Here is a 14,449-nt window from a genome sequence, read left to right as displayed (position 1 = left end):
CGTACAGTATTCATTGCTTTTCAAAATTTAAAGTTTGTACAAGGAACTCTAGTATAGCAAAATGTGTTACTGCATTAACATTACACAGAATTATGGATATTTCTAAGTTGTAAAAATGTTCTTTTCATAATTCCATAAATCTGTTTTTCCAGAAGTGATACATACATACCGGAATGTTCCGTCTAGTCCCAGCTTCATTCCAATGTAGATATTTGTATTGTAGTATTTCCTACAAATCTGTAAATGAAAGTAAACATTTTATTATGTTTATCTCATTACTTCTACAAATATATAGAGTATCAGACACTATAAAGCTCCATAAATAGTTTTGGTCAGGCTAACTGACTATAATAACAGCAACATCTGACATCCATGACAACAGATACTGCAGTACAATTCACCTTTTGACACAGAAGATAACATGATTTCTAGACATTGTCGTAATCTCAAAAAACTGAATAAGTAAACTTAACAAATAGTTTAAATATTGAGATTCCTACTGATTTCCTACACACGATCATGTCTCACACACACACACACACACACACACACACACACACACACACACACACACACACACACACACACACACACTCTCTAATCTCATTCATCACTCAACATCCATGTACCCAAATGTGCAAAAGAACACAGAAAATACACCTATTTTGTAGTTTGTAGAGGGACACTTTTCCTAACACACTTCTGTACCCCCCAAAACATATGTATAGCTAGCTCCAAGACTGCAGTTACATTTGGATAAGTGCCACTCAGGACGTAGAGTCACACATGCACCCATCACAAACAACTTTCCTAGAGCCCTCATTCCAGTTCCACAACGTACACAACAAACATATGAAACACTCCGCAGCTACACACACACTCACTGCTAAATATAAAATCCAGGCACTGCAACCTTACAACCACACACACGGTCTCACACACACACTCACACACACACACACACACACACACACACACACACACACACACACACACACACACACACACACAAAAACACACACACATACATGCGTTCACAGACAGACAGGCACACAAACATGTGCACATGTACCACAAGCATTGGACAATGCACATTGTCATCATACAATCACACAACTACTTTTTGACAATTCAAAGAAAGCACACGCACAGTCCCACAACAAGAATGGAATCAAATGCATACGGCAAGCCAACCTGCCCATGTATACCACTATCTTTCAACAACCCACTCACACACACACACACACACACATATATATATATATATATATATATATATATATATATATATATATATATATATATACATACACACACACAAAGCTTTTGACTACTCACAAAAAAATTATCTGCACAAACTCCACCTGTCAGGGCTTATAGCACACATCTTTACACACTCATCGACATTCATACTCACATGTAAATCTGACATTTTCTCTTACTTAACAACAAGCAGTTATTATATAAGACAAATCCCACACTTACCTGAACACATCTCTGCTTGTGCTCACACTGCTTGACCAATACACAGTTATAGATAGATATACATATATATATCCATATCTATATAAAAAAAAAAAAAAATATATATATATACATAATATATATATATACATATATACAGGTTTTATATATATATATATATATATATATATATATATATATATATATATATATAAATATAATTGTCTGACTTAAGATCAATAGCTAAATAAAACTTCAGACAAGAATGTTGCACTGTGACGAAAGGAGGTACTACCAGCACAGCTAGCTGGAATTTTGTAAGTAATAATATGTCATATGTGAGTATCAAACTAATTTGTATAAGATGTTTGTGTTACAAATGTATTATAACTGTATGTCATGTGTATATCAAACTGCTTTGTACAGATGTTTGTGTTGAAAAGGTATTTGTAAAATGCTTGTGTTTAAAATGTATCCATAGTGTGCCCTACTGGAAGACAACAGACATGTACATGCACTATTGTAATTATTTAAATGCATATGTTTTAACAGAGGAAACTGGAGGGTTGATCTCAGTCCAGCAAACTTTAGAAAAATATTTGACATTAAATCACTTTATAGGCTAGGCCATAAAGGGGCTATTTCACAGGTTTCAATGCAACCAGTGACACAAAGTCTGTACTAGGATGCTTTATGTATTCTCTTTGGAGTGAACCAATTGCTACTCTGGAAGCATGAAGGAATGCAATTGTTTTATGACTTCTAGCAACTGCCAAAGATCTGAGCAAAATCCCTTGTCTGTGTATTTTTACAGGTAGATGCTAAACACTGCCAGCTGCCAGCAATAGGGGTTTGCATGAGAACTAGAAGTCTGATGACCAGAAATGATGTTGTTCTACAAGCTATCCCAGTAGTTTTGAGAGGTCTCCTAGTGAGACAGAGCATTCTGTATTCTGTCTTGGACCTGACAAGAAGAACCATTCACCACATCATCTGCCTCGCTCTAGTAAGTAAGTTACTAAGGAATAACATCATTCTCTCAGATTCAGTCAGGAATATAGTGAAGCTTAGTTTAGATATTAGTTTCTTTATTTGTTTGAGACTGTCCTTCAATGTTGTTTTAAATATTCCTGTGGTTTTGAACTCTGATGTCACTGTGAATATGAATTTAGCATTATCTTGTTCTTTTTTTATTTATTATTAAATATATTTAAACCTTTCATTGTGGCTTGATCTTTGTAGAGATATATAAGTTTTGAAAGTACTTGTATTTTTTTGGTGATACTGTGTGGGCCACTACTAATAGCCTTGTTCTTGGTCAAACTACCATTTGTATTAATGTTAATTTCACTCAGTATGTTGTGTACCCTTGGAAGAGCCTTAAGGTAGCTGGCAGGAGTGAATGGTGGCAGTGGTAGCTACCTTATAGTCTGTGCAGAAGGGGGCATAGCTAGTAAACCTGTGCCAACCTTTCCCAGGTGTGTCTGTGTGTGTGTGTGTGTGTAAATCAAACCTCAAAGTGTGTGTATTGCCAGCTACTTGGGCAGGGATATGAAGCACTGATTGGACAGAGAGGGTGCTGGAGGTCTTGACTTGGTCACTCAGCTGAGATCTCAACTCTATAGCTGTGCCAGTGGGGAGTCTTACTGGGGATCTGGAGGAAGAGGGTGAAACCAGCCCCGGGCTGACTGTAGTATCTGAGTGTTCTTAAGGGAAACTGAACATGATGCAGAGAGTTGCATCTGGAACTACTGTGCATGTACCTGTTATCCTCCCAGCGAACACCCCCCACTGTTACCAGTGGTGAGGATTGAGGCTCCATGATTACTGGTCCAATGGAGGGTTGTCACATGCACAACCATAATATTGCAAATTGCTAGCATTGTAGCATGCAACATCAACAAATAGACATGTTTTATTTAATGGCAAAACATACATACAGGCACAACCACAATGTGCTAAGGTTATCTTAATACATATCATATGCCAGTTCAGAGCCTGAAGGAAGTACAAAAAGTGAACATGGATCTATTCTGCCATAAATGCAATAAAGCTTCTTCCTTAACAGCAAATCCCCATCTGAGACGGCTGAAAGATTCTCCAGATGACAGTTTCCCACACATTTTGCTAACCTTTGTCTATTTTCTCACTAGACAGTGCATTACTAAATTCAAATCAAAGTGCAGCAGCCAAGTAGACACTTAAAACATTGTTGCCAGCCCTGAGCAGAATGAAGGCAGAAATGTAGTATGTGTAACACAGGAAAAACATGAGTAGCAAATGTCCTGCTAAAAATATAGTGCTGTTCAAAGTCTGATAACGGCACACTGCAAATGAAGGAAAGCATGCTGATAACACAGGAAAGGCATGCAGAATATACACCAAAATCCTCAAGAGCAGCCATTTGTTTTAAAAGATTTCTGAATTTTGCATCATTGTAATAATCACCATCCAAGCCAAGAGAATAAGCATGCCTCCATACATTCTGAGTAAGGTAGCAGATGCGAGCAGTCAACTTTAGAGTGAGGGAGTTATTAAGAATACTCTTGATACATTAAAACTCAAAATCACAGATACAGAAGGTCAGTGTTGGTGTAAAATGTAACACCAAAAATATGCTCAGTATAGCATTGCAGGATAAACTGTAGGACCTGTAAGACTTTGATGTCATAAGCATAGTCACAAAAGGAAAACTCTTACTTCTGTCATCCACAGTTATGCACCCATGTATAGAAAATAACTGCATTGTTGTTTGCCCACTAATTAGATAAGTGCCTCCAATCATCTATTGCTTACACATAGGGAGATCATGAACATTTTCAGCTGCAGTCAAAACAAGTATGTGAGTGCCAGCCCTATAATCCTTAGTATGGCAATATATAAATACTCTGCTCAGCAAAGTTCAGTCGTCTGGAGAAATATCCAACATACAGGCGGGAGGACATTTACCACAAGAAATAACTTTCCAGCATACAGGATTAACTGACTCAGAAAATACTTTCCTAGATGGCATATTAACAGTGAACTCTTCAGATATGCACTCTGAAACACCAGTGACAACTTCAGATAGAAATCCATGTGAAACGAGAGCTCATATCCTGGCTTCCTGCAAAGCACTACATTGGTCCACATCACAACCCACATGGAAATGATCATAAGCCAAACCAGCTGTTTGCCCTGAAAGGTATAAAGTGTAATGGCATGTCCTTTACATCTCATAATAATTACAGTAGCAGTACCTTTGTCCTTTTGTATTCAATGGTATGTTCATAATGGTAAACACAGCCTAGACTTAATTTAGGGGGATGCCATTTCTGGATTTTTTAGGGATAATAACTGCATCCAGTGGATATAGTTAGAGGTCAGTATAAAACAGAGACTCGCTGCATTCAGTAGTCAGTTCCACTACAAAGCCCCATCACAAACTCTTCTGGAAGTAGGAGGGATAGTGAAGCCTCAGAGCTCTTAGACATAGATATGACATAAAGGGAAGGATGGAGAAGATCTGTCTATAGTAGAGAGTAAGCAAGAAAAAGCAGATGTGTCAAGGCGGAAGTGATGCCCAGGCCAGATGCTTCACCAATCACTGTGGTATGTTTCCCTTGCCACCCATATATGAATCTTGCAGTTTTGTTACAAACAGAACAAAGCATGTCTAAATAAGAATAGAATAATGGACAGAAGACAAGGATGTTAAAAGCACAAGGGGGTTATGAAGTCCTTTGGGATATAATGAGTGCCACCATAACTTGATCTCTACAATTTTTTGCAATATTTTTGAAATCACTTACCTTGTGCATTTTAACAGATAATTATTATTTGGATAAGCTGTCATTTGTATTTACATTTTTCACATTTGTTACAATGTCTTGTTCACTTTTATTTTTCTTGGGCAGCAGGTATTTTTTATTCTTTGTAATTATTTTTTCTAAAACGGAATCTTTGAAACTACAAATTGTATTATATTTTCATAATCAGCTTCATGATGAGATACCTGAACTAAAGGAGACTTACTTGTGCCTTTTTATCTCTCTTAATGTTGTAGCTATTGTTGCATTAACTATCTCTATTAATCCAAAGTGATGTGCTTCCTACCACATACAATGTTTCCATCAGTGTTAATTTATTTGTATCACTAAACAGATTATTGTATTAATAATGGTGCCTCTAAAATGTTTGCATCTGTCATCATGTATTTATTGATGTATATACATTTAATGTTTAATTTTGCTGTTATTGCAAAGAGTAATCCTTCAGGGTATGACCCACTTCCACTGAAGGTCTGGAAGAAATGTCCCACAATAAGGTAAATTGATTTGTAAGTGAAATAATTAACACATTAGTACAGAATTCTGCATAAGTTTCAGAAACTTAAACATATACATAAAAAAGGCATGGTATGAAGGATGCACATTCACAAGGAAGTCAAAACACAGTAAATAATATGCATGCAACAAAGTATGATAACCACACAGATAAAAAAAGTTTTAACTGTGTTAACTACAGCTATGTAAACATACAGTAAAGAATATTAGTGACAGATTCCCATCACAATAAATCGGGCTATGATTTGATCACTCATATATAATATGCCTTATTTCTTTCACATATTCTTAGTTGTTTGGATTTTTACACACTCTTACAAAATGCTTACTTTGCTGTAGTTAGATACAATTACTGCATAAGCAGAGATTTGCTGAAGGCTGTCAGCAGTTAAAGAAGTCAAGTGATAGATTTATCAAAGGAGTTAGTGGAGATGATGCATATTCAAGACTAAAAATCAACATATTACAGTGTAGCCAAAAGCAGTTCTGTTCTGTATGCAAATAGCAGACAAAGGCCACATGTGTGGGAAGTCTGAGGTTAGTAAAGCAGTGAGAAAAATGGGAGTGAATTGTGGTAAATGTCAGTGTTCTCTTCTCACAGTCTGTATTGTAACAAATAAGTTATTATTATTATTATTATTATTATTATTATTATTATTATTATTATTATTATTATTATTATTATTTCAACATTGACAGGGTGCTGTGAATGTCTGTAGATGAAGTTATTGGCCATGCCATAATTTGGGCTTTGCAGGACTAAGGTGTGTTTGTCTGAAGCAAGCTGGAATACGAGGAAAAGCAACTGTTTATGTGAAACAAAAATACATTTATGTAACAATTATTATATTTTTCATTCTGACAGTGTCAAACCAGATACTCTTGATAGGCAACAGGTATAAGGGCTGTCTGTGGATGGAATTATTTTCCCTGCTGTTTGCTGTTGCAATTCTGGCTTTGTGAGACTGATGTGTATTTGGGAGAAAGAAGCTGGAATACACATTATGGCTACTGTTTACATGAGATAAAATACATTAATATAATCATTATTTTTAATCCTGGCAGAATAATCCAGATACTGTGGGTAGGCAATTGGTAAGGAGATTGGCTCTTTATGAAATGATTGGTTCTGTTATTTTCTGTTATAATTCCAGCTTTGTGGTATTAATGTGTATTTGGATGATGTAAGCTGGAATGCAAACTGTGTCTACTGTATGTGTGAGACAAAAATACACTTCTATAACCATTATTTTTATCACAGTCAGTTATCTGCAGTATATGGTCTTAAGAAAGTAGCTGTGACTGCTTGGTGGTGGATGCCCATATGCTTAGTTTATACATTCAATAAACTGAGATCTTGGTAGGACTCATATAAGTATTTGTGAGAAACAAGTTTGATTTTTTTTATTGTGGCCATTGTTTGTGCAAAGAGGTGCTATGTTATCTGGGAGGGAAGATAGCAAGAGTCAAGTGGGATAAGCTGATTCTTCAAACTGAACAAGGTGGTTTGGGATTACCCAATTGAAGGGGCATTTCAGAGATACACAGTTAAGGCACCTATATATAGCAAAAGCAGAAACCTATCATTCAAAGTGAAAAGGGATGATGATGAAGCAAGGGGGAAAGCTCAAGAAACAAGGAAAGACTGGGATTTTGGATGCTGATCCTTAACGAGAATAACAGTAACCATGCAGAATATTATATTTATAAAGTAGCAGAAAGTATTCTAAGAACAAAGCCAACACAGGAATAGAGAAAGGAGATTCTGCAGATAGGGATGACTGCAATCAGGGATACAGACAATAGGCAAGAGGGGGCTGGAATTTATTTGAGAAAATTGGTAAAAGCACCAAGGTATTGGGAGCAAATAATTAAAGAAGGAAAGGTAATACAATGGGAAGAGGCCAATAATTTATTTGGACTGCAGCCTATAGATTGCCTTCCCTTTTAAGGGAAAGAGAAAGAAATAAGGGGAGCCTAAGTGCAGGACCAGCACTGGAAGAGTTTTAGTAGAATCTGGAACAGAAGCTGCTTTTAAAGGCATAATTAGTAAAGCATACAAAATATTACATGATAACTATAAGAATCAATCAGACAAAGTTAGGAAGGAATGGGAAAAGAGTCTGGATAAACAATTCACAAAGAAACAATGGGGGGATATATGTATGTCTCCCAAATACGCAACAAAGTCCAGAAGATTTAGGATCTTTGCTCAGAGGTGCTTACATAAGCATTTTCATACCCCAAGTAGACTCCAAAGAATTTTTCCTCAGGTAGACAGAAAATGTTGGAAGTGTGATGAGGAAGAAAGAGGTAACTGGGAACATATTTTCTGGGTATGTAATGAGATGGCAAACTTTAAAGATTCCTTGAAGACTGCCCTGTCAGAGATACTGTGTGAGCAAATTTGTGGAACTAAGGAAAATATTATTTGAGCTATTATACAGAATCAGAATTGCCTAGACACAGTAAGACCTTGCTGAGTCTAACTATGGTGACTGCCAAAAAAAAGCAATTACTAGTAAATGGAAGTCAAAGTCTAAACCGGCATTACTAGAAGTAGTGGATGTAGTAACAGAGATAAAACAACTGTAACCTGGACCTTTAGTAAAGGGTAGGAGCAAATTACATAGGAAAAATGGAAACTGTGGGAATAATACATGCACAGGAGGAACAAGCTTTAAAAGAAGGCAGGGCTTGAATGAGCTATGTAATGTTTGCCTGACAATCACTTGATAGATTATAAGCGATGTATAATGTTTGCAACTACAAGTATCTCTTCATGGTTTGTGAAGTATGTTTGCAACTGAAATGATGTAAATATGGTTTGTTTTCATGTATATAAATGTATGATTGCCTATGTCATACATGATAATGTAATAAAGATGTTTCTTGTTTTTTTAAAAAAGATACATTCAAAACTTTCAGCTGTTTCTTATTTTGAAGGCTCGATAATTTGCCTCCTATTTTATTCCGTTACTTGTAGAATGTGTAGTTTTCTAGTAAATCACTGAAGAACTTAATATTGACAGGCATTTAAGTTTCAGACTTCCAGTACTCACAGTAAGTAGCTATCCTAGATGGTTTGGGAAGAATGTATATGAAAGCAACCAACCTCTGGCAGAGTAGTAAAGAGTAGTATTGCCATGTGATTACACTTTGCTATCTGATTTCTTGGCTGTGATTGCTCACGTGGTGAGACTGCATATCCTTCCTGCCTCTGTGTGGGTTTATCCAGGCACTCCCAAAGACATGCCACAATTGAATTGGTATGCTTTCAATTTGCCTGTAAGTAATCAAGCAGTGCAAATGACTGGTGTGTATGAATGTGTGTGTGTGTGTGTGTGTGTGTGTGTGTGTGTGTGTGTGTGTGTGTGTGTGTGTGTGTGTGTGTGTGTGTGTGTATTTTTTCACATCCATCCATGTGTGTGTGCATCTTATGACATACCTGGCTTGACAATGTCTGTTGGTATGCATGTATGTGTGTATGTGCATGTGAATTTGAATAATATCACATATTTTATCTGTGGACATACAGGCTATGGTGGCACATGCATAACTCATCTGGATAGCAGTAAACGTAGTTAATAAGTAATTACCTTTCATACATAAGAAATAAAATGCATCACAAAGCATATAGAATCTTAGAAGATTCTGGGAGCTTGGTGACCCCCCCCACACCCCCAGCTGTATAAGGTAATTTTGACGCAGGCTGGGGGGGGGTCATTTTCAACCTCTGTCCTGGGGCTCATACAGTTTAAAACTTGCACTTCTTAGTGTGCTCAGAAGGTTGCTATAGCTTATGTGGGGGCTGGCGATAGTGAGGTTACATTTTTCCTAACTTTCCTCAAATATTGACCTCATTAGTTTGCACAAATGATCGCTATAGCTTATCTAGAGACAGTGGACTTTGTAAGAACAAGTTGAAATCTAAAAGCAAACATAAGTCACATATACAGGTGACAATCTTTTAATGACAGGGGTAAGGACGGATGCTGTGTATATGTGCCTGACAGCATCAAGATGAAATATGAGACCATGAGATTTTGTCTGTTCACTTTTATCCCAGTCTGACATGACACAGGTACACAGGAAGTGGCTGTCATTTGGGGGTAGGGAAGACGAGGCATGCTATTTATTTGTATTACAGTAAGAATGCAAAATATAAGATTGTGGTCATTTGTTGTGTCACTTTCATGGCAATCTAATGCCAGTGGAGTGTATAGAAGGTTTGTGTGTGCTAGTGTTATATGTGTGTGTTGTGTATGTGTATGTGTGTGAGTGTGTGTGTGTGTGTGTGTGTGTGTGTGTGTGTGTGTGTGTGTGTGTGTGTGTGTGTGTGTGTGTGTGTGTGGAGGCATAGAGAGGTAGGGATTATTTTCACTTATGATTTATGTATCCTTGTACAGATCTGTCTTTTCAATTTATTGAGAAATATTATTTTGATAGTTTACGACATTAAATTGTGGACATAACATATTTCTTCTTTACAAAAAAAATAATATTGAAAATTTTTGTTTAGGCACCATTGGGTGAAAAGGTTGGAAAACATGTCTAACATGCACCTTAAGAGTATCTAGAACCACATGGCTAGGGCCCCTTGACCACCAGAATTAATTAATTTTTTTCACTGCAGTCTTGGCCAATTATAGTGAGTTGAAAGGATGGCGCTGAAGAGTAAAACAAGGTATAAAGATGTGAGAAAGAAGTCATCTAGATGGTGTGGAGGAGAGATGATAGGGATTGGGGGAGGCAAGCAAAACAAGAAAAAGTTATCACTTTTAGCTAAACTTGATACCTATGTTTATGGATTCCAGTTAAGCCTTTTATGACTATATGGCATTTACTTTCTTTCTACAATCAAACAGCGGTGGTGCAGCGGTAGCGTTGTTGCCTCACAGCATGAGGTTCTCTTGTTCGATTCTTGGCTGTAGTGCCTTCTGTGTGGAGTCTGCATGTCCTCCCCATGCTCGAGTGGCCTCCAAAAGACATGTGTGAATTGGCTTGCCTTCATTGAAGGTTGGGCATTGGGCTGGCAACTTGGCACCATAAAATCTACTGCCAATCATTAGTGGACCAGAGTTCTGCTGTGGTGACCCCTAACTGGGAAAAGACAAACGAACTTTCTTTCTACAATCCACTGTTCATAATTTCATATGTGCATTTCTAAAATGCAGAACACGAAAAGAAAATAAGGAGTGAGCGCACCAAGAAGTGGGATTATCTAGTACCACATGACTGCAAAAACTTATGTTTGGTCAGGAATAGCTCCTCCATCCTTGTCTGTTCTGTAACTGACACTGAAGTCAGGCTGCACTCTGCAGTAGAATACTTATATGCACCCTGGATTTATATAGTGCGCAGTACATATATAAACATGCAACACCAAATGAATATCTTGTTGAGTGTATTTCACAGACAGAGAAATAATGCACCACAACTTACCATGCCCTTCAAATCCAGTTAAGCACAGCAGCTAAAAGCCAATAATTAATTCTTGCTCTGCAAGGCAGTGAATGGCCAGAAATAACTGCAACCTGAATCCATCATTATATTTTTTCCATAATGCAATGCTATGTCAAGGGAAAGTATGAGTAACAGTAAGACTGTTTAGGGTCAGTTGTATCAGAAGGCCAGCAAAGCCCAGTCTACTGTGCAATTGCTACTAAAAAAGCAAAAACAAAGCATGTATGGCAAATGGTAGGTTCATTTTTGAATGAGTCAGTGGCAGCTGTTGTTGGGCTTGTCTGGTTAAAGGATAATGAGATGTTCATGTGTGTGGTTTGTAAGTATGCAAGGACTCTGCACAATGCCACCATTTCTGTATCTTGTGCCTCATGTCTACATTCCACCCATAGATTAATGAGTAATGGAAGACAAGAAACAAGTTTTAACATAGCCATGCTCAAGTATTTGTGAAAGAATGCTGGTGGACTTTTGCTGGAATTTCTGCCTCAGTGAAGTGTCACTGGCTGGACTTTAAAGCATCCATAGCAACATACCTAGCACATGTTCCTGATTGTTACCGTCATCCCTGCTGGCCTCTTATATGTGTTATAACAGACCATAATCTAAGCTGATCAGTGTATCCTACATGCTATTGCGCAAGTCCCTTTACCTATGGACTTAAATGATTCAACAGCAGCACAGTATGACAAAATACATTTAAACAGCTCCTAAGTTGCCATGTGGTAGGGGTGCCCCAGCATTCTCTCTTATTCTCTCCATGAGTACTATCCTCACTAAAGGTCTGTGATACACACTGTACTGCATTACATTCCCTGGCCTTACTATGCATGTTTATCAGCCCATCATCAGAGATACCACTGGCAGTGCTTCTCGATGCTGGACTACTGTGAAATTTGGTGTGTCACTGTTCATATGTGCAGCATGTCCATATCTCCCACCAGCCATCATATGACTCCCTTTATGAATTTCTCACTATCCTCATTTCGTGTCATAATGCAGACCTGATCTGCAAGGCTACGGAATGCATCATCATGGAACTTATAAACAAAGACATTGGCAACCTCCAAATTCTGGACCACATCCAGTTTGGGTTTGTGAAAGGCAGATTATACCTCCTGAACCTGATTGACTTTTTTGAGGTAGTCACCAAAGCCATAGACGAGGGTAAGGTGATTCACACAGCCTATCTTGACCTTGCCAAGGCTTTTGACACTATCCCTCATTCTGGAATTATACATAAACTCACTAAGCTAGATATAAATCCCTATGTCACAAGATGGGTTGCCAAATGGCTCACTGACAGAACCCACACTGTAAAAGTTGCAGACTCCAAATCTGACTTCAAACCAGTGACAAGTAGAGAACCACACGGTTCAGTCCTGGGTCCTTTACTGTTTGGTATCTACTTCTATGAAGTACAGGCTAACACAGAAGGTCTCTGGCTGATGAAGTTTGCAGATGACTGCAAACTAGGAGCCATAGTCGAGTCCCCAAACAATGTAGACATCCTACAGAAGGGGCTCACTGAGACAGATGCCTAGTGTTAGAGCCATAGCCTCAAGCTCAATGCCAAAAAGTGCATTGTCATCTCCTTTAGTAAAATCTATGTACCCATGAACTACCACATAGGCGGCAGTCTACTTAATGCCAAATGTGTGGTGGGCAGTAGTCTCTCCTTTGATAATCACATCACCACAGTAGTTAGAAAATCCTTCTACATGGCACACATCATCATGAAAGGGTTCTCATCCAGGAAAAAATAAGTCATCATTCCTCTCTGCTTGTCACTCATTAGACCCATTATAGAGTACTATGCCCCATTTGCAATGTACCTCACAAGACATCTGCAACAGCTGGAAAGGTCGCAGAAGTACCTCAAAGAGGATTACCAGCCTCAAACAGATGCCTTATGCTGACTGTCTCAAAAAACTCCAGCTTTTTTCCGTAGCATATCGGCCTACTCCGAGGCGATCTCTGCCTAACATACAAAGCTACATCTAACCTAGAGCTGTTGGACATGCTACACCTAAAGAAATCCCAATCCCTCTGAGCGGCATGCTCTAGGGGTCTAAACCTTGTCACCACAATAAACAGAACATGCTGGAGGGATAGATTCCTGTCCCAGAGACTTCCTTCTTCTTCTGGCTTTTCCCGGTTAGGGGTTGCTACAGCAGATCACCTATCTGCTCATGATTGGCAGTGGAGTTTTATAGTGTCGAGTTGCCAGCCTGGCACCCAACCTTCCATGGAAGGCACACACACACACACACACACACACACACACACACACACACACACACACACACACACACACACACCTAGGGCCAATTTGGAGTGTCCAATCCACCTACAGCATGTCTTTGGGGTGTCCAATCCACCTACAGCATGTCTTTGGGATGTGGGAGGAAACCGGAGCACCTGGAGAAAACCCACACAACCACAGGGAGGACATGCAGACTCCGCACAGAAGGCACCCCAGCCAAGAATTGAACCAGTGAACCTCTTGCTGTGAGGCGACAATGCTAACCACTGCACCACCATGGCCCCCCCCTGTCCAAGAGACTTCCCATACTCTGAAACAAGCTACCTATCTATGTCAAGCAGAGTTCCTCATTAGCACTCTTCAAGAAAAATCTTGATGAGTGGATGGGAAATAGAAAATTCACCATGGGGATCATTTCTGTGTCTCTGCTCAACAGGGGCACAGGAAAATAACTTTCTTGGGTGGCGAAAGCTAGGGAACCTTGTTGGCTAGGATTACTTAGGCCCTTGGGCCAATAGCCTAGTACACACCTATGAACCTATGTATGCTGCATGTGTTCTGCATCGTGTGTCAAGCTGCATATGATTCCCTTTATGAAACATGAATCAGTTGCCAGCTTTTGTGTTTCTTCTGTAATGCTGCATGGCAGCTGTTTGTGAAAATAGCCATTGCAGCATATTCAAATTTTTACTTTAGCAGGACACTGTTATTTACGTGGCTATGACATTCCAGTGTATATAAAAAACTCTGTTGTTACTCTGTCATGTACAGTGTATATAAAAAGTTAACACATCCCTGTTAAAATTATATGTTTTTGTGATATAAAAAATGAGACCACAATAAATCATTTCAAAACTTTCCCACCTTTAATGTGACCTATAACCTGTACAATTCAATGGAAAAACAAACAAATCTGTTAGGGGAAAAA

General features: G+C 38.5%; 1 protein-coding gene across 1 annotated transcript in view; it reads right to left on the bottom strand.

Moving 5' to 3' along the window:
• The window catches only part of LOC122796778 (macrophage mannose receptor 1-like), a 2,090,270-nt gene that overhangs the window by 1,044,776 nt on the left and 1,031,045 nt on the right, over positions 1–14,449 (bottom strand). Inside the window, exon 18 of the mRNA XM_044065506.1 lies at positions 170–237. Coding sequence (XP_043921441.1) covers positions 170–237 — 68 coding nt within the window. The remainder of the gene's footprint in view (positions 1–169; positions 238–14,449) is intronic.

Source organism: Protopterus annectens, chromosome 3.part0 (genome assembly GCF_019279795.1).
Source record: "Protopterus annectens isolate FY-2018-M chromosome 3.part0, PAN1.0, whole genome shotgun sequence".
Taxonomy (NCBI): Eukaryota; Metazoa; Chordata; order Ceratodontiformes; family Protopteridae; genus Protopterus; species Protopterus annectens.
Note: the sequence above shows the minus strand (reverse complement) of the source record. Positions and strands in the feature narration are given on the sequence as shown.